Source organism: Homarus americanus, unplaced genomic scaffold, assembly GCF_018991925.1.
Source record: "Homarus americanus isolate GMGI-L3 unplaced genomic scaffold, GMGI_Hamer_2.0 scaffold30108, whole genome shotgun sequence".
NCBI classification, from domain to species: Eukaryota; Metazoa; Arthropoda; class Malacostraca; order Decapoda; family Nephropidae; genus Homarus; species Homarus americanus.
Window position 1 is genome coordinate 11,470,683 of NW_024748109.1, and position 26,442 is coordinate 11,497,124.

At 36.6% G+C, this 26,442-nt stretch overlaps 1 protein-coding gene across 1 annotated transcript in view; it reads left to right on the forward strand.

Annotated features, from left to right (window-relative positions):
- Positions 1-26,442, forward strand: part of LOC121880074 (spectrin beta chain, non-erythrocytic 1-like) — a gene marked incomplete in the record, with an annotated part of 309,746 nt that overhangs the window by 204,731 nt on the left and 78,573 nt on the right. The window contains 6 exon segments of the mRNA XM_042387083.1: positions 3,524-3,685; positions 4,367-4,557; positions 11,857-12,145; positions 13,955-14,137; positions 17,709-17,831; positions 21,621-21,760. Coding sequence (XP_042243017.1) covers positions 3,524-3,685; positions 4,367-4,557; positions 11,857-12,145; positions 13,955-14,137; positions 17,709-17,831; positions 21,621-21,760 — 1,088 coding nt within the window.

Sequence of the window (26,442 nt, forward strand, 5' to 3'; positions counted from 1 at the left end):
TGTGTTGTCTGTGTCTACACACATAAAAATATACAATACAGGTAAAGGAAATTACTGTCTCTAGAACGAATGGCTCCCTGTCCCAGCTGCGAAAATGCTGGCAACTTTAAAACTACCCACAGACATTCTTAGGTACATCCGGGGTATCATTTGCAAGTAATAGAGGGCTGCAAAATAAAAATTCGCGAATTATCCGGGCGTACTATAAACAGTACCAGTAAATGTGGGGAGTAAATAAAAATACCAATAAATAAGGTATAACCCAAAATACTGTACAGTATTGCCAAACCAATAAATAAAAGCCAAATGGAAGTTTAGCAGTCCCCATTTGCATATGCTCCCTGGTTCACCAGTTCACCATAGCAACGGAGACACTAACTCTGCCAGTTCCCTAGCAGTGCCCCCCCCCTCACATGGCTCGCCCTCTTCCCGCTTCCCCACTGAGCCAGCTAACTTGTATACAAAGAAATATATATTCCCTTTCTGTGTTAGCCATTAGGACAATTATTTTTTACTTTTTTCACAATATGTATATAGGATGGTGTGTGCATGTAACGAGTAAAACTAAATGAAGAAAGTTACGTATATCTACCTGAAAATACGAGAGGAAAAACAACCTTATCACCTCGCAGCTTGGCACAGCAGCCTGGTGGTTAAAGTGACGAGTCTAACCTGACCTGGCTACAATGCGGCCAGCGATGTTAACAGACACAAATTTGAAAAGAAGAATTATCTCTAAATCCTCCTTTGTATCAGATATTTGTAGATTTAAAAATAAATGTTGTAGGTATGGCATTAATAGATTGTGATGCTTGAAAGAGTTCAGAAATGGCTACTGCTTAGCTACCTTTGAAGAGTTGGGTGTCTGCTGTACTGAAGTTAATCGTCTCGGGTTATCATCTGTACAGTAGTTGTAAATTGAACTTCTATATTTACAATAACTATTTTTAAATTAATTAAAAATAGTAATAATGTGTTTAAGTAAGCAATAACATATTTTTAATTCTGGAGTTGGGTTAGGTAGAATTTAGCATACTGGAGACAGCAACTGGGGATTCATTAGCTTGCGGGATACAGCAACTGGGGATTCATTAGCTTGCGGGATACAGCAACTGGGGATTCATTAGTTTGCGGGAGACAGGAACTGGGGATTCATTAGCTTGCGGGAGACAGCAACTGGGGATTCATTAGCTTGCGGGGGAGACAGCAACTGGGGATTCATTAGCTTGCGGGGGAGACAGCAACTGGGGATTCATTAGCTTGTGGGAGACAGCAACTGGGGATTCATTAGCTTGTGGGAGACAGCAACTGGGGATTCATTAGCTTACGGGAGACAGCAACTGGGGATTCATTAGCTTACGGGAGACAGCAACTGGGGATTCATTAGCTTACAGGAGACAGCAATCGCATATATAGTACGCAGGCTGATATTTAGGCCATAAAATATGTTGTATACTTTCCAATTATTTATACTGTTTTTAGTGTTTTGTCTGCAGAATAGACCTAATATCTACATAGTAAATATAATAGGAGTAGAGAAAATGGGAAGTTGCTACCATTCTATTAGTTGATGTAATCAAATGTTGTCACATTTGAAAACTACATTCTTGCCTAGTTCATCTCAAGGCAAATACTGAAGTATTTCATCTTTCTTGTATTTTTGCTACATCTCTCTTTCAAGCTCTTATATTATTCTTTGCTACAAGAATTTGTTTTACAGACTTTGAAATGGCTTGAGATGAGGAGTGACTTAAAATTGAAACTGGAGTATGTAGAAATTGGCAACTGCCTCCATTTGTCCTAATACATCCCATGTTTTAATCCTAATTCTTGAGTGAACTATGCAAGTGTCTGGGATGGGTTTCAGACATTTCCATTGTTTTAGAATTACTGGCAACATACACAAATTATGGTAATGGCTGTCTCTATAGCGGTTATTACTTTATTGATAACAGTTTAGTCATTAAAACTTTTTTATATAATCCTCTGCAACCATGATTCACTTAACTGTAGCTCTCAATAAACTGTTTAAAGGACCAGCTTGATGGGAACATTCTCTGACACTGTAACTCTGCATTGTTGCAGTCAACTAATTTGTCTTAAACAGGAAGAGATGAAGGAATATAGCCCTATATGTAACATACGGTAATTTGAATTTGTGAGGTAAACCTTTATTTGTATATGGTCAATATTTTAAAAATTTGAATGGAAAAGTCCTGCTGTGTTTTACTCGCTGATTTTTCTGGTTGAACATGGGTCGCTTGAATGTATACAAGAAGGTGGTCCTTATTTCCATTAAAACAAACACTGTAGCCTTTTAACACATGTGCATGCATGTACAGTAAGTCCTCGCTTAATGTTGTGGTTCCGTTCCTGAAAACCGTGATGTTAACGGAATCAATTTTCCCCATAAGAAATAAATAAAATACGGGAGATACGTCCCCAACCTCCCTTTTCCCCATAAAATACATTACATATACAGAAATTCAATAGAATTTTTATAGAAAATAGTATATACAGTATATAAATAAACTGAGTCATTTTGTATTGTACTCAGTGTTGGACGGAGGTGGTGGAGTGAGTGTGTGGTGGGCATTGGAGTGGATGAGGAAGGCGGGAGAAGAGGAGGAAGGTGGCGAGTCACTGAGACTCGGCAGGTGGCTCCTCCAACCGGTTTAAAAACCTTCATTTTTGTAGCAAGGCTAATGTTCTTACGTTGCTTCTTCACAACACTAGCATCAGCAGCACTTGATGGATGCCTTTTAGAATGGTTAGAGTACAGTATTAAGAGCGTAAACACTTAAACATGCACGAACGCTGTGGTAGCTTAACAAAGACTGGCTGCGCTTGAGGACGCCGTGACGCTCCGCGGGTTAGAGCATAGCGCGCCAAGATGAGAGAGAGGGTGATGAGGCTTACAAAGTAGTTCATGACGACGTTATACTGAATCGGCGGGATGTTATCCGAATCATGGGTATTAGCAATGTTATAACGAAACGATGTTATTGGGGGCAAAGTTAAACGAGGACTTGCTGTATTCATATTTACATTTATTGAATTTAGGTATTATGAAAATTTTTACCTTTATAATGGCATCTCTGAAGCAATGAAATGAGTGTGTTGCAAGCATGAGGCATGTTATGCTTACAATATTGGCAGAAATTTGAAATAATGTTAGGATAAGGAAGATTTTGTGGTAAGTAAACACGAGGCGGTAAATGTTTATATTTAAATGCGTTAATTCCCCAACTGAAAACATAGTACAGTATAACTAATAAAAACAAAGAAATATGAATATACAATAACTTCCTCCATCTCCTCCCCTAAACATGCATGTTACTCAATTATAAGTCAACTCCTGGCTCTACCTATACCTGAGTGTATACCGTATGGTCGTACTCTAGATTTTTCTCCCACATTTTGTAAATAGTGGCTAAGAATTCATTCCAGTTATGTTGATTCAAATTATGTGTCCAATAATTTGAAGTTATTTATATCTATTTTATTTTTATTTTTTTGTCAGGTCCACGTGTTTGACCGTAACGCTGACGAGACAATAAGCTGGATTGCTGAGAAAGATGCATTTATTTCATCTGAAGATTATGGCCATGACATAGAGACCATCCAAAGTTTAGCTAGAAAACATCAAGGCTTTGAAAGAGACCTGGCAGCAGTAAAGGAGCAGGTATGTTATTATTTTGAACCAGTGGCTTTATTGTTGGTAACATCTTAACCCCTTCAATATGGGGACACCACTTTTAATATTTTATGTGGCTAATGCCAGATAACTTTATTCAGTGCAGGAGCAGCCCTGTTCATGAGAGGTTATTTGGTAGTAGCCTGTGTGGTGTAGTTTATACATGAAGTCATTACAATTGATGTACTATTCAGGAATTAGTCTAAAAAATTGTATTTCTTTGATATAGATTCATGTTTTGTTAGCCTATTTTTTATTTATTTTTTATAATTTTCATCTTGCTTATTTTGTACTAGGATGTGCTCATCTCCCCTTTTTTACTTTATGTACTGTGGTAACTAGAAACTTTCTTTAATTATTTAATTTTATTCTAGACCAAATGAAATAACCACTTTTAAATTTCATCCTAAAAAATCATGTTTAATTTTTTTTTAATTGAAGTGTTGGGTAAATATTTGTTGAATTGTCAGTTTCAAGATACTTACCATTGTTAATGTAAAAAATATCAATATAACTCATTGTGGTGTCCAAGTCGCCACATAGAGAAAATGATTCCAATATCATCTTTAAAGCCATATTTAACTTCAAATGTGAGGGGTTTTATATTCTTTTAAGTCTCCATATTTTGAAAAATATTAAAAATATTGTTTTGCTTTTAATTTTTGCCAGGTGGAATCTGTAGTTGAAGAAGCCAAGCGCTTAGCTGAACTTTTCCCAGATGCAAGAGAACACATTTCTGTCAAACATGAGGAGACAGTTGAAGCATGGAATGATCTTCTTGACAAATCTGCACAAAGGAAGGATAAACTATATCAGGCAGAGAAGCTACAGTCATACTTCGATGACTACCGAGAACTTATGTAAGGCTGTTAGTTTTTTCCATTGATTAGCATGTAGTTGTCAGACTTTTTATTCAGTAAACTGACTTTAAACTGTACCAAAAATCATCTCTTATGTTAGGGGACATGAATCTACCAGAATCACTTTGTACATGTGGCATCAGGTTGGGTGCCTTGGATTTCCTGGGAAGTATTATGGATGTGTTTCACACTATCTCTACTTCCTACAGTTTCAAGATATCAAGTGATTGGTGTTGACCAATCATTGCATTGTTTATCTCTGTACTTGTGCTATATCTTCCCCTCACACTGGTGCTAAAGTCATGCTTCAGAAAAGAGTACAGGTACACCACCGATTTTCTGGCACCCTTGGTTCCGTAGCCTTGCCGGATTATCTGTTTTGCCGGCCAACCGAGGTCAGGTAATATTATTCAACAATATACCTCTGACCCACTAATTATATGCCGCATGTGTCTCTAAAGCACCATGGACTGCTAGAAATGTAAATTAAACAAATATTAAATGTAAATTTAATGTGAAAAAAACATAATTTTGAGCAACATTACTGTACACACTTTGTACTCAAATGCACTTCACTAGACTAAAGTTTTTATCTTTTGTGCAAACTATGTAATGTTTATACTCAAATTAATCCCTATCTTACAAGGATTCCAGCAATGCAATTTATATTCTGCTAAGTCTAGTCAGCTACACTTTATAGGTAGTAGGCAGCTACCAAATAGGGAGGTACTACCGCCTGGGAAGATATGGAAGCTTAATGTATTGTCTAATGGTAGACCCTGCTGCCATATGACATCACGAAAATTGTAACCAAGTCCCAGGTTGCTGATCTGACTTTGTGCCTCATTTACACACAATTGCAGTCCCAAATGTTTCTCTTACTATTGACAACACAACATACATACAGTACAGTGGTCCCTCGGTTAACGAACACAATTCGTTCCAGAAGGTCATTCGTTAACCGAAAACTTCGTTAACCGAAACCATTGTTTCAATGGGATTTTGGGTAATTGGTTCCAGCTCACCGAAAATTACATACAAAGTAAAAAAAAAGTGCAGTAAAGTACACTTACTTTGAGGTGTGTATGTAGAAGAGCTCGTGGTTGATGATGATGATGGGAATTAGAAGTGGGGGTGGAGGAGAAGGGAGAAGAGAAGGAAGTGGGGGTGGAAGAGAAATCACCCCATGCTTCATGCCGTCTTTTCACCCATAAAATTTTAATTTTATTAGGTGTAATTCAAGATATTTTTTCTTTAAATCAACACGGCACTGGACTATATATTGTCAATATGTTAAATAAATTTCAAAATGACCAATAATTGTACTGTAAAAATGTTAAAATAGTTTATGTTCAAGAGAGCCACAAGCAAGATGTTACCTCCACTGACCAGAGATATAAACTGACACCTTGGTGGGTGAGTCAAGTGGCTGATTGACGCATCAAAAACTAGCTCCCTGTACTGCAATTACGTTAAATAAGTGTTAAAATGACTAGAAAAATTTAATATAAAACTTGGAAAATTATTGAATAGTACAACCATCTTGATATTTACTCAAATAGGAACGAATTTAAGCCTTAGAACCGATTACTGTATTGGTGGACTAATATGCCAGCTGGTGAGCAAGCAAAAACATGTTGACATGATTTCGTAAGAATTTCGTTAACCTAATTTTTGTTCGTTTAATCGAATTGAAGATTCTTATGGAAGGTAATTCGTTAACCGAAATTTCGTTAATCGAGGGATCACTGTACAGTGGTCCCTCGGTTAACGAACACAATTCGTTCCAGAAGGTCGCTCGTTAACCGAAACCATTGTTTCAATGGGATTTTGGGTAATTGGTTCCAGCTCAACGAAAAGTACATACAAAGTAAATAAAAATGCAGTAAAGTACACTTACTTTGAGGTGTGTATGTAGAAGGTTCCTGGTTGATGATGATGGGAATTAGAAGTGGGGGTGGAGGAGAAATCACCTTTCAGGGGACCCATGCTTGATGCAGTAATTTCACCAATATAATTAAGTTCACTAGGTGTAATTCAAGATTATTTTCTTTAAATCAACACTCTGCACTATTTATCATCAATATGTTACCTAAAGTTCAGAATGACCAATGAAAAATAAAAAAATATTCAAGACACCAACAAAATAGATGCTCTCTCCACTGTTATCAAAATTTAATTGATGCCTTGTGACCGACTCACGCATCTGATGGGAGCACAACAAACTAGTTCCCTGTACTTCATTTATTTTCAATATGTTAAATAAATGTTAAAATGACTAATAATTTTAATATAAAACATGCAAAAATATTAAAGAGCACAGCTTTATTGATATTTACTCCATTGGCAACGAATGTAAACATAGAACAGATTACTGAATTGGCAGAGTACCCCATCAGCTGATCAGCTGATGCTCACAACAAAATGTGATATTTGTAACTAGTTCCCTGTACTGCATATACAGTATTATCAATACAGGTATGTTAAATAAATATTAAAATGACTAATAATTTTAATATAAAAAATGCTGGGATTCCATCAGGCCCTGAGACTTTATTATTTTTCATCTGTTTGATGAAGGATAGTGGAGGTGGGTCAGCTCTGCTGAGACAACTGTTGGGTAGTCAGGACATACACATTGGTGTTTTGGTTGAGCAGCAAATGGTAGTGCTCTTTCCAGCACTGAAGGAGGCCTTCTTCGTCTTAAATTAGTGTGTTACCGTCGGATGAGCGGAGGGGGGCTGCTCCATGAGTGATTGGCCCATAAAATGTTTTAGTTGATTTGAAGAATTTGTGCATCTTATGTTGATCTGGAAGTTTTTGCATTTCACATGCTTTATTTTTAAACCAGTCGTTCTTTAGTTTGCGAAGTTCGCGCTGGGCCATCGCCTTCTTATTGCAGAAGGGCTTTGGTCTGAGACTGAGGGTTGTTATTCTGCCAGTCAGTTAAACAGCACTTTTATCATTAATGCACACATTGATTTCTGGATCATTTTTATCAAACCAGTCCTGGTGTATTCTTTCGATCCGGCTGAGGGTCTCTCTGCAGGTTTTTGTCATGATTGTCGAGAATACCCCATTTGGCACTGGGATTTGGGTTGTTTGTTGTCAGGTTGTTTATCAGACCAAGTTTGAGCTGCCCTCTGAAAGCATGTGCTACTGCTGGATCCTCCAGATGCTAAGTGTTAAAACCTCTAATGGAGGCTTGATGCCTTCACCATTTTGGGGCAACGTGAAGTGAGAGCTTGGCTTTGACAAACCTATGATCGTTGCCGCAGTGGTCTGAGCCACGCATTGCTCGGGTGATGAGAACATCTCGGCGATCTCTCTGACAAAGATGTAGTCATTGAGATGCCAGTGTTTGGATTGTGGGAGTTGCCACGAACCCTTGAACTTGTTGGCATGCTTAAACAAGGTATTGGGGATAGTGAGGTTGTGTGCAGCACACTTGCTGAGGAGGAGTAGGCCATTGGGATTACACTTGCCTACTCCATTTCTCCCTATGTATTCCCTGCCAAATGTCAGCATCTCTGCCAACTCTGGCATTGAAGTCACCAAGGAGCACAACCTTATCTTCTCTGGGGATAGAGGTTAGCACTCTGTCAAGGTCGGCATAAAAGGCCTCCTTGATGTCATCCTCTGTATCCAGTGTTGGGGCATATGCACTGATGAAAAAGGCATGACGCGAGTGATTCAGTGGGACTCGGAGCGTCATGAGGCGCTCGTTGATCTCAACAGGTATTTCAGTCAGCCTGTGTAGGATGCGTTGGCAGATGGCAAGGCCAACTCCATAAATGCGGTTTCTCTCCACAGCAGGCTTACCTTTCCAGAAGAAAGTATAGCCAGACCCCAGTTCTGTGAGTCGACCCTCATCTGGGAGCTGGGACTCACTAATGGCTGCTATGTCGATGTTATATCTGGCCAGTTCTTTTGCCACAAGGGCGGTTCTTCTTTCAAGATGCTCATTTGTGCCAGTATCCAGAAGAGTCCTGACATTCCATACAGCGACCTTAAGAGGTTGTATAGTTTGTATTTTTGTTTTGATCTGGGATTATAATTGTGCTTTTGACTGCATAAGATTGACCTTACTGGGTGCAGTTCCCCAGTCAGGTTGGTTTTTTAAGCAGGCTTTGTTTGGGGCACCATTTCTAGCCCCCTCCCCATGTGGGGTGAGTAGAGTGGCTCCTCAAAGGGGCTACACAGACAGGACTGGATTGCACTGCTGCCTAGATCCCAGTGCATAAATAACCATTTTATCTGTGCCACCCATGTGCAGAGTTGTCACTAGAGACTCCCAGCAGTCTTTTCTGCCTATCCCTGTCACCACTTTTGGGGTATAGGGGTTTGAGTATGATGAGCTGGATGATGGTTGCGTGTGAGTTGATTTATGTGGTGAGACAGGAGTGCAGACTGCAACCACACATCTTGGCTCTCCCTTTTCCTGATCCAGTGGTGTAAGTGTTGCAATGACTGGGAGAGGTAGAGTTGCAATGGACTGCCAATAGCCCAGTTTGTTGCATTTCGCCTTGGTAGCCTGTCCATCATGCATTGCCTTCATCTGCCAGTATAATCGATGGGTTCCCATGTTGGTCATCCCTTCCACCTATACCACTTTTGGAGGTCTTGTTGGAACTCTGTAAGCATGTCTGCCTGATGTGGGGCTCCACCGCAGATTTTTCATTCAGGGTTTACTCCTGTAGCCTAATTCCTACCAAGGTTAATCTGCAAGGCAGCGGGGCAGTGGTTGGTAGGCGCCAGGCCGTGACCTCATGCCAGTGGACCTATGTGCCAGGCCGTGTCCACATGCCAGTGGACCTATGCGCCATCCCTCTGGGCCCATTGCTACTCCAAGATCCCCTGCTGGTCTAGCCTGGACCCACGAGGCCCCCAATTACCATGTGTTGCCACAAGGAGGCACAACTGAAGTCTTGATGGTGAAGAGGCTGTGTACTGGCAGGTGAAGACTAATGCAAGTTGCTTCCCTGTTCGCCATGTGGAGCGAGGAAGAATTCTCTAGGAAGTGGTTGGTAGATAAGAGGAAGCAAGCCAGCCGTGCTTGCACCTTAACACTGATACTAGATGCATTACACCATTTGTGTGTGCGCGCGCGCACACACACACACACACACACACACACACACTTTCTCTCCAGGTTATGCTCTAAAGTGAGATTTTAGGACCAATTTCTTTTAATTTTTGTCATACTAGTGGATGTGATTAGTACCAGTACTCTCATGCTAAAATGAAATGTAAACTGGTTGCTTGTTGGCATTCTTGGTCTTGGTATACAAAGTTGACTTCTTTTTTTAATGGAGATTAGCCCACCTGAGCATAGGTCACTGACCCACATTAGAGCCTGAGGGCAAAAATATAATAATAATAATAATAATAATAATAATAATAATAATAATAATAATAATACAGGTTGGCAACCCTTTATCCGAAAACCGAAAAGCTCTGAAAACCGAAAGTTTTTGTGGAGTTTTTTTTTTACAGGGATTAGCCCACCCAGGCATAGATCACTGACCCACATCGGGGCCTGGGGGGGGGGGTGCGAAAATGTAATAGTAATACTAATTATAATAATAATAATAATTACAGTATTACCCCGCCTAACGCAGTTTCACTTAGCGCGTTTTATCATATACGCGGTGCCTCGCCAGAGCTGAACTTTCACTTAACACGGATTTTTTCATCATATAAGCGGTGAGTGTCCGGCTCGAGACGCTATTTTTAGATTTGCCCCACCTGCCACCCTGCCTGACTGCCTGTTTTAGCTCAGAAAATTCATACAAATTACCCGGCCAGAATATAATTTACATTGCTGGAATTCTTATAATTTGGTGATCATTTTGAATATAAACATCATATATTTTGCATTAGACATACAAATTTTAGATAAAATGCTTACTCTTGAGTAAATATGTTATCTTTTGTGCAAAATATATGACATTTATATTCAAAATATTCCTGGTCTTACAAGGAATCCAGCAATGTCAATTATATTATCCTAACTTTAGTTTGAGGTATTATTTATTAAAATTTAGTGGTTTTCCCCCAAAAATTTCTCAGAGAGGGAAGAGCCAGTGTAGTGTGAGAGGGGAGGGAGTTGAGTCCATTATTTGAATGGACATTAACTTGGCGACTGTATTTCTCTATTTCTCTTAAGTATTAATTGTGTGCATGTACCATCATAAAATTAAGATGTTATTTTTACTACAACATAATTATGTGTCTTCAAAAAGTGGAGTTTGGGGGTCGGGCCGGTTTCTATTGGAATTAATCCCATATGTTCTGTTGTTCACTTAACGCGGATTTCACTTAACACGGGACCCTCTGGGTTCTATTGACCGCGTTAAGTGGGGTACAACTGTATAATAATACGTACCTGTAATTATTCATAGTAAATAAAAATTTTAATTAAAAAATACACCAAAATAAAATAACAATAATAATAATAATAATAATAATAATAATAATAATAATAAAGAAATACAAGAATGAAAAAAAGATCAAAAGTGAGTAACGTGACCTAGACCTATGAATTATTATTATTACCATTATTATTATTATTATTATTATTATTATTATTATTATTATTATTATTATTATTATTATTGTTATTATTATTATAGTTATTATTATTATTATTATAGTTATTATTATTATTATATTTTCGCCCCACAGGCCCCAATGTGGGTCAGTGACTTGTGCCCAGATGGGTTAATAACAAAAAAAAAAAGAAAAAAAAACATTATGAAAACCGAAAAATTCCGAAATCTGAAATGCCTCTGGTCCCAAGGATTTCGGATAAGGGATTGTCAACCTGTAATGATAACCATAAGTAAATAAAATATCTAAAAAACAAAACAATAATGAGAAACAATATATGTATGTTGTGTTGTCAGTAATAAGAGAAACAATTGAAACCATGCAATTGTGTGTAAATTAGGTAGAAAGTCAGATGAGCAACCTGGGACTTGGTCAGGACTTGGTCACAATTGCCGATTGGAAATCTTGTTTCAATAGCAATTCATCGGTTTATACTGCGATAAAAGTAACAATGGACCTTGTGAAATTGCCACAGTTCAAACACTTGTGAGGCATCTGGCATATAAAGTAATGTTTAGAAGGTTGTTGGTTGTGGCTTGCTGAATGTACAGTACTCTTCTTGTTTTGTATTGAGTCATGTGCAGGCTGTGAAGACAAAAGAATGTTTTTGTATTTTCTTATTTATTATGAGCTACTGAAGTGTCTAGTTTTTAATACTAGAATTATTAAAATGTATTTTTCTTTTAGGGCTTGGCTGAATGAAATTTTGGCAAAAATCACTGCGCCCGAGTTACCTAAAGATGTCTCTGGTGCTGAAGCAGTTATATCAAGACACAAAGAATACAAGACCGAGATTGATGCCCGTGCAGATTCCTTTGACAATTTTAGTGCAGCTGGTAATGCACTAATTGATCAAGGTCACTTCATGGCAGAGGAAATAGCTGAGAAGATAGCAACACTGGAGGCTCGCAGGAAATTGCTCATTGAATCTTGGCAAGCAAGAGCTACCATATATAATCATAATCATGATTTAAGAGTTAGTATATTCTTTTATTCCCTTGAGAAGTTTAAGATTTGTATGTCGAAAATTTTTTAGTGTAAAATATGAACCAAGTCTGATAGATCACAAAGTGCAGTCTTATCCACTCTTTAATTGTGGATGTGTCATAGATAAAACAGGTAGATGTTGAAGAAACTAAAGAGAAAAACTGCTTTAGATATGTGGTTGGTGTTCTTTATTACATATTGCAATGTGTGTGGTTGACTGGATGATCTTTATTACAAGGTGTGGTTGATGATCTCTATTACAAGGTGTGGTTGATGATCTCTATTACAAGGTGTGGTTGATGATCTCTATTACAAGGTGTGGTTGATGATCTCTATTACAAGGTGTGGTCGATGATCTCTATTACAAGGTGTGGTCGATGATCTTTATTACAAGGTGTGGTTGATGATCTTTATTACAAGGTGTGGTTGATGATCTTTATTACAAGGTGTGGTTGATGATCTTTATTACAAGGTGTGGTTGATGATCTTTATTACAAGGTGTGGTTGATGATCTTTATTACAAGGTGTGGTTGATGATCTTTATTACAAGGTGTGGTTGATGATCTTTATTACAAGGTGTAGTTGATGATCTTTATTACAAGGTGTAGTTGATGATCTTTATTACAAGGTGTGGTTGATGATCTTTATTACAAGGTGTGGTTGATGATCTTTATTACAAGGTGTGGTTGATCTTTATTACAATTATATGTGTTGTTTACTGGATGTTCTTTATTACTATATGTGTGGTTGAGTGGCCGTTCTTTTTTATGATGTATATAAAGATGAACATTTTCATACCGGCTTTAGATAGATAATTTTTGAAGTTGATATTTTTTTTTCTCTATTCTCTAGGTTTAGTATTTATAAAGGATTTAATGGTCTTAGTTATTATTCTGAGAGGACTAATGTGCTGAATTCTTGTCTTAATCAGTCTTAATATAAATAATTTATTATGTGCAATAATGCAGAGGGAAGAGGAATTCTTGAAGGATCTTGTGTGATGGGATATTTTAAGTTTTATTAAATAGATAAAGTGAGGAGCGAGGAAGAATTCTCTAGGAAGTGGTTGGTAGATAAGATGAACAGTATATTCCATCTAGATGTGGTTAAAGGTGTAGAGAGAATCTGTATGATGGAAAGAGGAGGCAAGTTGAAGAAGGTACAGGGATAAAAAGTATGTATGACTGGTGCATGAGGGAGTAATATTGATGGGGATGGCATCCCCCTTGTCAACTGAAAATCAAATAACCACTCCTTTATACCTAAATAAAATACACTTTAATATCAACCCAAAAGTTTTGAAAATCCGAGATAATACATAAATATGATTATATTTTGACATTCTAATTAGATTAAATGTGATGAATTATTATAATTAAAAAGGGATTTTATGATGGGAAAAAAATTGAAATCACCCACAAAAAATAAGCTCAGAATTATACTGTATAATTTTCAAACGTAATCAGAGTGTAGCATTATGCAGCACACAGTTACTGTAATTTTTCCTCCAAATCTCCTACCTGTCTCAGTCACTACCTCCTCCTCGTTAAAATTTTGCAATCTTAGTACAAACAACTGTATATGTAACTATAAAGAGTGTCACTTTTTAATATAAAAACGTATTATCGATGGTATAAAAGGAAAACTTGTGATTGTTGTGGCATTTAATGCTCATAAGTTTACTTACAAATTCATTTACTTTGCATTTACTTTATGTGAAGTATTGATGAGACATTGTTTTAAATATTTTTTTGATTGATGCATATAGTGTTCATTACAAAATTTTTCCCTTGTACAGGTGTTTTTACGAGACACGCAGGTCTTTGAAGCGTGGATAGAATCACGTGAAACTATAGTGAAGGACGACAAGATGGGTGATTCTATAAATGAAGTTGAAGAATTAATCCGTCGCCATGATGACTTCTTGAAGACCATTGATGCCCAGGAAGATAAGCTAGACCCTATTAAGAGATTTACTTTGGTAAGTGTGTATTAAATAAGTACTGTACTGTACATATTGGTAGGGTGTTCACCCGAGAGCACAAAGAAAGAACAAAGCTACTTATTTTTTTAGGATAAAAGGAGGAGTGTATTTGCTGTACAGTGGTCCCTCGATTAACGAGCACAATTGGTTACACTGAATCTATTATTTCAATGGGATATTGGGTAATTGGTTCCAACTCACAGAAAAAGTTTACAGTCAACCCTCACTTTACGCGGTTAATGTAACCCACAGGGTACCGCTGAAAGTGAGAAACGCGTAAAGTGAATAACATAACATAACATATGGGATTAAATGAAATAGAGAGCAGCTGACCCCCAAACTCCACTTTTTCCAACACAATACCTATGTTCTAGTAAAAATAACATCTTAATTTTATGATGGTACATGCACACAATTAATACTTAAGAGAAATAGAGAAATACAGTCGCCAAGTTGATGTCCATTCAAATAATGGACTGGACTCCCTCCCCCTCTTCTCACACTACACTTGCTGGCTCTTCCCTCTGAGAAATTTTTGGGAAAAAACCAGGTATAGTAATAAATAATAACTCAAACTAAAGTTAGGATAATATAATTGACATTGCTGGATTCCTTGTAAGACCAGGAATATTTTGAATATAAATGTCATATATTTTTCACAAAAGATAACATATTTACTCAGAGTAAACATTACATCTAAAATTTGCATGTCTAATGCAAAATCTGTGATGTTTATATTCAAAATGATCATCAAATTGTAAGAATTCCAGCAATGTAAATTATATTCTGGCCGGGTAATTTGTATGAATTTTATGAGCTAAAACAAATATCTTCAGTTAATAAAAAAAAAATATATTCTTCACGACACTATCTGTGAATTACACGAAAGTGCTTGGGAACTTCGTGTTTTCTTCTTTCCTTGTGGTATATATATATATATATATATATATATATATATATATATATATATATATATATATATATATATATATATATATATATATATATATATATATATATATATATATATATATATATATATATATATATATATATATATATATATATATATATATATATATATCAACAACCTCACCAGCAAGGAATCGAACCCTCGACCTACTGGGTGTGACTAGGGAACGCTTACCGGCTAGGCCACAAGGACACTAAAAGCAGTTCTAGACTCTGTTATATTTCACACAAAGCCTGTTCATCGAGCTGATGGCGCCGTGAACCTCATTGGGAAACTGCCCGTGCCTCTTATGTGGTGTCAGTAGCATTTTACCGAATCCAGCTGGTATGAAACGCGAGGTACATATATATACTTCATTTTTAGTCCATATAACACGCGGACTTTGAACATATAATCAACAACCTCACCAGCAAGGAATCGAACCCTCGACCTACTGGGTGAGGTTGTTGATTATATGTTCAAAGTCCATATGGACTAAAAATGAAGTATATATATATATATATATATATATATATATATATATATATATATATATATATATATATATATATATATATATATATATATATATATATATATATATATATATATATATATATATATATATATATATATATATATATATATATATATATATATATATATATATATATATATATATATATATATATATATATATATATATATATATATATATATATATATATATATATATATATATATATATATATATATATATATATATATATACACACACACACATATACAGTGACCCCTCGGTTAACGAACTCAATCCATTCCAGAAGGTCGTTCGTTAACCGAAACCATTGTTTCAATGGGTTTTTGGGTAATTGGTTCGAGCTCACCGAAAATTTCCTAAATTCAACAAAAATGGTAGAAAAGTTCACTTACTTTGTGGTGTGTATGTAGAAGGCTCCTGGATGATGATGATGATGATGGGAATTAGAATGGGGGTGGAGGAGAAGGAAGCAGAGAAGGCATTTGGGTGGAAGAGAAGCCACCCCATGGCACCATTTTACCCATAAAATTTTAGTTCTCTTGGTGCATTTCAAGATTATTTTCTTTAAATCAACACTGCACTGCATTATATATTGTCAATATGTAAAATATATTTAAAAATGACTAGTAATTTGCTTGGAAACACAGAAAAAAAGCATTTAGTTGAGTCTCAAGCAAGATGTTACCTCCAGTGAAAGCAGAGAGAGACTAACGCCTGTATGCTGTGTTAAGAGGCTGGATGCCGCTCATTAAACTAGTCACTTTACCTTCAATTATGTTCAATAATTGTTAAAATGACTAAAAAATTGAATATTAAACTTTTAAAATTATTGAATAGTATAAACTTCTTGATATTTACTAAAATAGTAAGGAATTTAAGCCCTAGAACCGATTAATGTATTGGCGGACTGATACTAAAGCTGGTTGCCCGGCCAGTGCAAGCGAAAACATGTTGAGGTCGGTTCGTAAGAAATTCGATAACCGAATTTTTGTTCGTTAACCGAATTGAAGATTCTTATGGAAGGCAGTTCGTTAACCGAAATTTCGTTAACCGAGGCGTTCGTTAACCGAGGGATCACTGTGTGTGTGTGTGTGTGTGTGTGTGTGTGTGTGTGTATATATATATATATATATATATATATATATATATATATATATATATATATATATATATATATATATATATATATATATATATATATATATATATATATATATAACTATGTTAAAGAAAAACACGTAAGTGCTTTCTTTCCTTGTGGTTATCAGCATATACCTAGATCACGCCAAGCACTCTATATATATATATATATATATATATATATATATATATATATATATATATATATATATATATATATATATATATATATATATATATATATATATATATATATATATATATATATATACACAGGTCCTCGGTTAACGAGCACAACTGCCTAGTTTCATAATCAAACTATGTATATATATATATATATATATATATATATATATATATATATATATATATATATATATATATATATATATATATATATATATATATATATATATATATATATATATATATATATATATATATATATATATATATATATACACACACACAGTGGGGTATGCTATAACGAATCTAATTGGTTCTAGAACCTTGTTCGTTATAGCATTCGTTTGTTATAGGATTAATTCGTTCCAGGCCCCCAAATACAACCCACTTAACACTGAAAAATATAATATAAAATTGTAAAAATTGTAAAAAAGTGCATAAATAAGCATCTAAACCCCTGAAATAAAGAACATCATTAATACTTGTAATAAAAAAACAATAAATTAGTAAAAAAAAAAGAAAAAAATTTTTTTTTTTTTTTCTAAATAATGTTCGTTGTAGGAGTTTCGTTCGTTATAGCAATCTCAATTTTATAGGTATAACCGTTCGTTATAGGAATATTCGTAGTAGGATCCGTTCGTTATAGCATACCCCACTGTATATATATTTGAATTGCACTTTTTAGTGTACACTACATGAAAGTGCATTATAATACAAAACCCTTCTAAAGAAAAAAAATTGATTTTCAGATTGAAGCAGAATTCCGGGCACAAAAGAAGCGTGAAGAGGATGCCAGAAAAGCAGAAGTAACTAGAAAAGAGCAAGAACGCATGGAGAATATGAAGCGAAAAGAGGTTCAACGAATCACAGATGTATGTGTTGAGGCATAATTAAAGCTTTTGTGGTTATCACTTAGATAGTTGTGATATGTTTCCTTACCAGGCAGTGCACTCTCATATCACTAAGGATGATTTTATCATTGTAGAAGAATTTCGCGTTACCTGTCCTTCCCAAAGTTTATTAGTCCTTCCAAAATTTTACAACACATTAAAAAAAAAAAAACTCAAATTTCAGTAGTTGACATATACGGGCTAAGCTTACATAAAGTTTTTTACTTGGACACTTTATTTAACTTAATAGCAATAGGTTAATTATATTCAAATTGCAAACACTGGCGTGCACAATATATTATAATACGCATAATCTGTTTCCTTGTTTACTTTATATCATTAGCTGAATTTTATAAACACACTTAAAAAATTACTGTGCTGTATGTAACTGAGGGCTTTCTTCTTCACTGGATTTGGTCAATAAGTTTATATATATAGTATGCTCCTCGTCCAATTCTTCGATATCATCCAGTACTTCCTCTGTGCTGCAGCCATCTGTGTGGTTATACCCATCAACATGGCAGGCCTCAGTTGCTAAAAATCTGTTGGTTTGCTCTGGATTGAAGTTGCTAACACATTCTGACTGCACCTGAACCAACAGGAGTTAAGTGGTCATTGGTGAGACGACTGCACCAGTCTGTCTTGATGAATTTGATCTGACTGAAGCCACGTTCAGCATCAGCAGAACAGGTTGGAATGGACAGCAGAAGGTCAACTAAATGGAGAAAGGAGCCACAGTTTTCTCTGTATGATTCATTTATTTGCTGCCAGGACAGTTTTGAAACAGGTGATATCTTAATTATTTTTTAGAGATAGCATTTGAGTACAGCCCATTCATCCTCCAGCTTGGTTGGATTCACTTCTGCTTCCCTTCATGTTTTCTCAAGAGACTGAGCCAGCGCTCCCACAGTGGTGTCTCTGAAACCTTCATTCCCTGTGTATTCTGCAGGCCACAGCTTGAAATCCAGAATCCATGAATTTTACAGAACTGCAATGGCCATGTCAATAAATCTTTACTTTAGATTTGTAATCAGAGATGTCACCATATGCCTTGCAGCCATGAAGGTACTATTTCTATCACTCTGCTTCTCTCCTTGGTAGTGTCACCTTTCAAAATCTTTCTCAGACAGGGTCCTAGGCTTGTCAAATTAAGTCAACTGAGGCCTGAATTTCAGTCATGATAGCAGAAATACTGGTTTGTCTGTTGAAACTGCTCTGAAAGGCACCCAAGGCAACACAAGATATCCAGGAGGAGGTGGATGTATGTGATTACTTCAGCATTGGTTAGAAGCATTAGATAGTTTTAGCTTTTCTTGTCGAGTCAAACACCGCATACCATGATGTCTAGAATGGTCTAGATCATGTTGATTGTTCATATTGATGCTGCTGCTGCTGTAACTTTTCTTCTTTTGTTTTTGAGCTTGGTGTTGGATTAACATTCTTCCACATACCAAAAAATCACCCTTTGGCGACTCATGATGAATAATAATAATGTCTGTTTCAGTTAGACATATCAATACTGTACGGAGGCTGTACGGAGGTATTAGTTGCACTGAGATCACGGACTCCCTGGGAGCCGCAGGGTGCAATGACCAATTATGCTGGTTCATGTGTGCAACACACGTTTGCTCTGGCAATGCATTTTATAAACTGGGCACCAAGCACTTCCTTATGGTAAAGCAGACTGTCAAAAATATAAATAATTTTTATTAAGTGATAAATACACTACTGTACTGTACTAATTTACGAAGTGTTGAAGACAGGCGTTGGGTTAAGCATGAGTGGTGAAGTAACTAAGTCGATCAGCTGTTTGGCCTTTGTAAACAAACGATTCTTTGTATTGAGTGTGGGATTCTTTTTTCAGGAAGTTGATACTTTTTGGATAATATTTTATCAACCTGGTACCAAATGAACCTAAATGATATGAGAATTATGGTGTTATAGGGATCTTGGGGGAGGGAGCAACCCACCCCTCCGCCTGCTGCTCCCAGGTATACACTTGTATTCCACGTACAATACAGCTCCTCCCCGAATTACGACGGGGTTAGGGACCGACATCCAGGTCGTAAGTAGAAATGGTCGTAAGTCGGAAATGCTTAAATAATACATAGAAAATCTAAAATGGGTTTCTCTTTTTCTTCTCAGCACCACAAAACACTCACTTTTAAGCTTGCCAGCCATTTTAAAGTGAATTACAAATGAAAATTTTGTCTGTGTACTGACTTTGGGACTCGAAAATACGTAATTTGACCAAATTTTGGTACGACTGAGGCAGGTCATAAGTGCGGATGGTCGTAAGTCGAGTAGGTCGTAAGTCGGGGAGGAGCTGTTTACCCCTTCACTTTTATTTTCTTATTTATATCTTTTTAGTACTTTACATTATAGTTTTCTCTTTACTTACACATAACACTTTACAGAAAATAACAATCATCTTGGTGAAAACAGTTGTTGACAACCAGACTTGATTTCAACCCAGAGAGTTGTTTCATATTTTTTTTTATTGTTAATGTAATATTCTCTTAATAACCTTGTTTTACACTTAAAGACCTTAATTGCCAAGTGTAGTAATAACATAACTGATTTCCTTTAAACAGTTCAGGTAAACAGTGTTATCACACCATCCCCCCTCCCTCCCTCCCTCCCTCCCATAGATTCGCCTTTTTTCAAACTTGTATTTTTCGGACTGGGGTTTGCCCCAGTTAGTCCAATTTATCGAGGTTGTAGTGCATGTCTGTTGGCGCTTGCTCTCGTTCGTGTGTGTGGACACACGATTGTGTGTGTGCGCGCATGCGCTCTTGTGTGTAATAATAATAATAATAATAATAATAATTAACGGTTTTTTGAAAAAGTTCTGCCTCCTGAAGGCTAAAATATACATTGGACATAAATGACTTATTACATACATTGGTGGTTTAACAAAAGCCTTCATTAGAGAAAGGTAAAGGAACATACAGTGAACATACAGATTAATGTAGGTGTTGAACAACAAACATGTAGTGTAGTAACTCCCTCCCAGATGGTGTTAGTAGGGACCTCACGTGGTGTAGTAGTTCCCTCACAGATGGTTTTATGAGGGGCATCACGTGGTGTAGTAATTCCCTCACAGATGGTGTTATGAGGGACCTCACGTGGTGCAGTAATTCCCTCACAGATGGTGTTATGAAGGACCTGACGTGGTGTAGTAATTCCCTCACAGATGGTGTTATATGAGTGAGGTGTGGTCCCAGGCCTTCCTATCGTAGACGGATTAACACATCACTGGTTGTTGTTGTTGGGTCTCACGGGTAGTTATCGCTGGGTACCTGGGTCCTCACTGAAGGTTAACTTGGGTACGACTCGGCTGTTACTGTTGAATTGTTCTCATTGACTTAAGCTCTGTTCAACACTGGTTCCATTCCTTTCCTAAATGAAATTGTAACTTCTGGCGAGAACTTGTTGATATTTCGGTGGGGAGGAGGGTTCAGGGGAGGGAGTTGGTATGGGCCAACTTAACAGTTGGCCTGGCTGCTCCCAGAGGAGCGCCAGGTACGTCTTGACCCTTCGGTGGTCAAGGATGTACCTCGGTAGTGCATGCTTTTGTGTGTTTGCGTGCATGCTCTTGTGTCTCTGTGTGTGCGTGCATGCTCGTGTGTGTGTGTGCGTGCGTGCGTGCGCACTTGTGTGTGTGCACTTGTTTGTTTAGGATAAAATAATGTTTGCTTAACTGAATATGATACAAAATGTACATAGATTAGAATTATCAGAGTATATTATGTATTTTCATCCTAATAGGAACGACGTCGTGAAGATGAAAGGCGCCGAACTCAGGAGATAAAGTTTACTAAGGAAGACATGGAACGAGTGCGTCTGTCAATGAATGGCGAGTATGCCAAATCACCTGCCTCAGCCAGAGAACAGGAGACTCCATCTAGGTAAGATGTCGAGTGGATACATAAGTAGATGTTTAGGTTGTAAGTGGTGATATTACTACTAACTTTTAGATGTGTAGTTTGATTTCTCACTTGAGTTGACATTTCAAGAAGAAAAATAATAAAATACTGTATACAGTTGGACAGTCGGTCTCCTATAAACCTTATCTAACTACAGCAGGATGACCCATGCAAAGTCCTCACTAAAGAAGTTAGTCTTAGAATATTGCATGTCATCATCCTTACTCCTTCCTTGGTTAAAATATTTTATTTATTCCATCCAATTTCATTGTTCTAGACCAACTCGACTTCACTTACACAAATTCTTTTGTGATTTTTTCATTAGTTTATTCTGTTAATTCTATCTTAATATTATTTTAATGTATTTATTGCATTAACATTTTAGTCTTATACTTACTCTCTTTTTGTATTTCCTCCAACCTAAGGTCTTTTGGGTTGGGGATTGGGGAACAACATAAATTGGCCATATGGCTTAATGAAGCATAATGTTAAATGTCCTAGAATTGGGGAAAAATTAGATAGCAGCTGCAGTTTCTTAATGCCCAAATCTTCAGAGCATTTCCTTATGCTCACGGGTGACTCATCATCTTCACAGTATTCCCTAATATCACAACTTTCCATCAAAATTTTTAAAATTTCTCCCATTTTACTGCATATTTGTTTACATTTACATCTACCAAATGCACAAATTTTACTCTTGGGGCTTCCAGTTACATGTTCCAATAAAATTCCATCTTCCATGGTGTTTGTGGGGTAATGGAGTAGCTGTGAGATATTTGTAGGTGAATTGTTACTGCTGGTAATATATGGCATCAATGTATGCTCACAGCAGCTACAAGGAGTTTGAAACTGGGTAGGAAAAATCAAGACATCTCTCATACATCCTTTGGACTTTGTGCTAATTTCTCACATGATCCACATGGTGAATTCTATGCAGTTTATCAGAAGAAATATGAAAAGAATATATTAGAAGTTTGCAAGAAGAGGCTTTCAGCACAAGAACTGTATATTCCATTTATACTTACTAAATTGTATGAGGACTTTTTTCATTACAACTCATCAATATGCTTTTACCTAACTCAGGAATTTACAGAACTACTGTACAGTAATTTAGGTATTGTAAAAAATTAAGAGGAAATACAAGGGGAATACTGTGTAAAGGTATGTGTTGAGAGGCTGCCAGTGCTAAACATATATATATGTACAGGTATCCTTCAATATACGAATGGGTTAGATCCGCCCCAGAAAAAAATCTTTGTGATTTTTTTTTTATCTCGAATAACAACAAATGGCAAAATTAGGGCTTGGTTCCCCACTGACAAAATTACCCCAATATAAAATAGGCTTCCCCTAGGTTACAGAATTTGGAAATTACGAGCAATAAATTTGGAATATGGCCCAAAAATTTCTCCCTCACGGAATTTGGGTGAATTTGTAATTTTGTCAACCCTAAAAATTGCGAAGCAGAACAAAATATTTCAACAAAATTGTAAAATCTATATATTGTGGCTTTCTTGGTGGTTGCTGCAACATGTTGGAGGATGGCGCACCCACGCCAATGGTGCTCAGTTTGATTTCAAACCTCGGCTTGTTCGGTTTTGCGTCTGTGTTCAGGATTGTGTTACTTTGTACCATTATTCAAGATGAGTGGAAAAAGACCATCAAGTTCAATTGAAAGCGGTGGTGATAAAAGATCCCATTAAGGAATAATGTTGGACATTAAACTTGATGTTTTAACCCTTTTGCCCCGCGCTAGTGTGTCGCTGGTCGTTTCCCCCCACGCGGGGGTTAATTGAGACAACTCAAAGCTTTAAAAAAAAAATTTTTTTTAACCTTTTTTAAATGATAAAACAATAAAAAAGAATTAAGAAAAACTATATATTGATCCTCTAGAAACTTCCCTGTGGCGTGGGAGATATAGGGACAGTGTTGTTTTGACAGCTGAAGCTCGTGGACACTACGCACTTAACAGCCATTTTCTGCTTGCCGTTTTGTTCGGGATGGCCACTGGCCAATAATGCATATATTTACTGATCATAATACTTATTTCCTATAAATAATTCATTTAGAATATTTTATTGCATTATTTTTCATAAAAGTGCTTGGCAACACACAAGCAGTCTGTCGCCAGGCTGTCTGGCTGTCTCTGTTTAGTAGAGCAAGTAATGCATTTAAAATAATAGTAATTTCACAAATAAATACATTGATAGCCTAATCAGAGCATTATTTCCCAGTAATACTACACTACAATACAACTACACTACTTTTAGGGTTAAGGGGGTAACTCCCAGTAACTGATCGCACCACCTCACGCAGCACCATTTGTGATGAGTTAAATTCTAGTGTTGTGTGCATTTAATGTCATGTTACATTATGAAGTAATCACTGTTTGTGTTTAAACATTTTTATTTTCGTTGTTTATTTTCATTCATGTGTGCGCTCTTGTATTACGTATTTTTGCTAAAAAAATGTTTCCTTGGGAACGCATCTCTGATTATATAATGGGAGTCAATGGGAAAATTGGTCCCGCATTACAGAAATCTCCATTATGGAAACATATTCAAGGACACATCCCTTATGTAACCTGGGTGATGCCTGTACCCTAAAAAGATGAAATTGGTTCACAAGCAGGAAAAACCTACCTAAATTATGATAAATAGTACAGAACTACTATAGTTTAATACCTTACACATTAAAAACATTAAATTACTCCCTAAATGAAAATATGCAGCTAAAGCAAAATCAAAGTTTAACACAGCTGCCAGCGGTGCCATTTGTATAAACACTGGCTGCTTCACACATGGCTGCCCCCTAGCGTCACCATAGCAATCCAGCCTGGCTGCATCTACATGACCCTGAACAATGCTCCCTCCCCTGCTCTCACACACTAAGAAATTTGTTTTTGACTGCATGATAGATTTTTTTATGCTTTTTTTTTTTTGTATTTTATGTACTGTATGTAGGGTTGTGTGTGGATGTAACTGAGTAAAACAGAGTGAAGAAAATTAGGATATACAGTATATTCAAAACTATGAGTTGAAAAATAATCCAATATAACTCCCACAGCTCATCCTGCTAACTCGCTGGTGCACGAAGAAATGTTTATCCCTTTAAGTTTTTGAACTCGTGATTTTTTTTTTTTCTTTTTTTTTTTTTTTGCTCATTTCTGTATGTAAGATTGTGTGTACATGTAACGGGGAAAAAATATGAAGAAAGTATATACGTACCACAGTATACTCAAAATTACGAGTTGAAAAATAATCCTAGGGGAATGTCGCTACCTTAGCGGACTCCTGGGGGTGCACAATTTTAATTTTTGCCGGGACCCAAATTCATAAAAGTGGGGGAAAGCCTTCATAACACGAAAAAGAGGTTACAGTGAACCCTCAAAGATCCGGACGAAAAGGGGGGACCACCTGTCTGGAAAACCCGATTGTCCAAATTTTCCGGCGAATCATATTTTTTTCCCTTTTTTTTACGGGGATTAGCCCACCTGGGTATACCAAAAATACAGTACTAATGTAGTGATCAATAAATTACTGTATACCTGTATGAACTATGCATTTACCTATGATAACATAATAAGAAACATTGTATCATTACTAGAGTGTTTGCGGCGTAGAAGACGCTGCATCGTCGAAGACGCTTCCTGATTTTGGAAATGTAATTCTAGGAAAAAAGATTTTATACTTACTAACCGACACCAGTGAAACCTTGCTTGATATACAGCCCTTTTGGCACAAGTACACACACCTCTTTGAATATCATCACTTAGAACTGCTTATCGGTCGTCATTTTATACACCTGGTCACCTCCTCGTTTAGCGGGCTGTAGTGTTTACATTCTTTCTCTTGATTTTGTCGGTATGACAATGACGAGAAATATTTTCCATCAGTAGAAGGTAAGCAAATGTAAACATGTATATCAGTGACTAAAGAAAAAAAATTATTTAAAAAAAATTAAAAGTAAAAAAGCCACTCGGTAAAAATCAGTTGAATTAAAATATTTGGTAAGCAAGTGTGAAGAAACAAAAATTTCTGTGCTCTGAGACCAGCAGACAACCTTTTGCAATTCCTCAATAGATGGTGCTGCCTCACCACTGCCATTAGTAAACAAACCGCACAGCTGCAGCCGTTTATTTTTTATTTTTTACCTACTGAGTAAGTAAATATTCGTATTTTGTGCTGTATGTCAACAATATTAGTTAAATCAATTTTATTATAGTACAGTATAGAGAATACAGTACTGTACTTGTAATTGCTAAGTAATGAGGTAACAGTCTTTGTAAGGGGCTGATTTCTGTTGACCCTAAGAAAACCTCCGCTACAACCCTTCAACTAGCGTCGTAGAAGAAGCATGGTAATTTTCAAGGTATATTTTTCTATAAAAAAAAGTGCGTCTTCTAAACCGCAAAATACAATAATATTCCCACAAACAACAATAGTCAACTCTGTTTATGTTTCCCATCTCCTCAGGCACCTGTGTCCAAGCAACTGACGGGTCAAACAGCGCCCACGGGCCTAAAATTTTCTTTGCTCTGGTTTAGAAATGTTTCTTAGGGAAACTTCTAGAAGGCTTCGTAGCCCAGAACCCCTAATTTTTTTGTCCGGATCTTCCGAAATCCGGATTTCCCGGGCCCAGGTCTTTGAGGGTTTACTGTATTT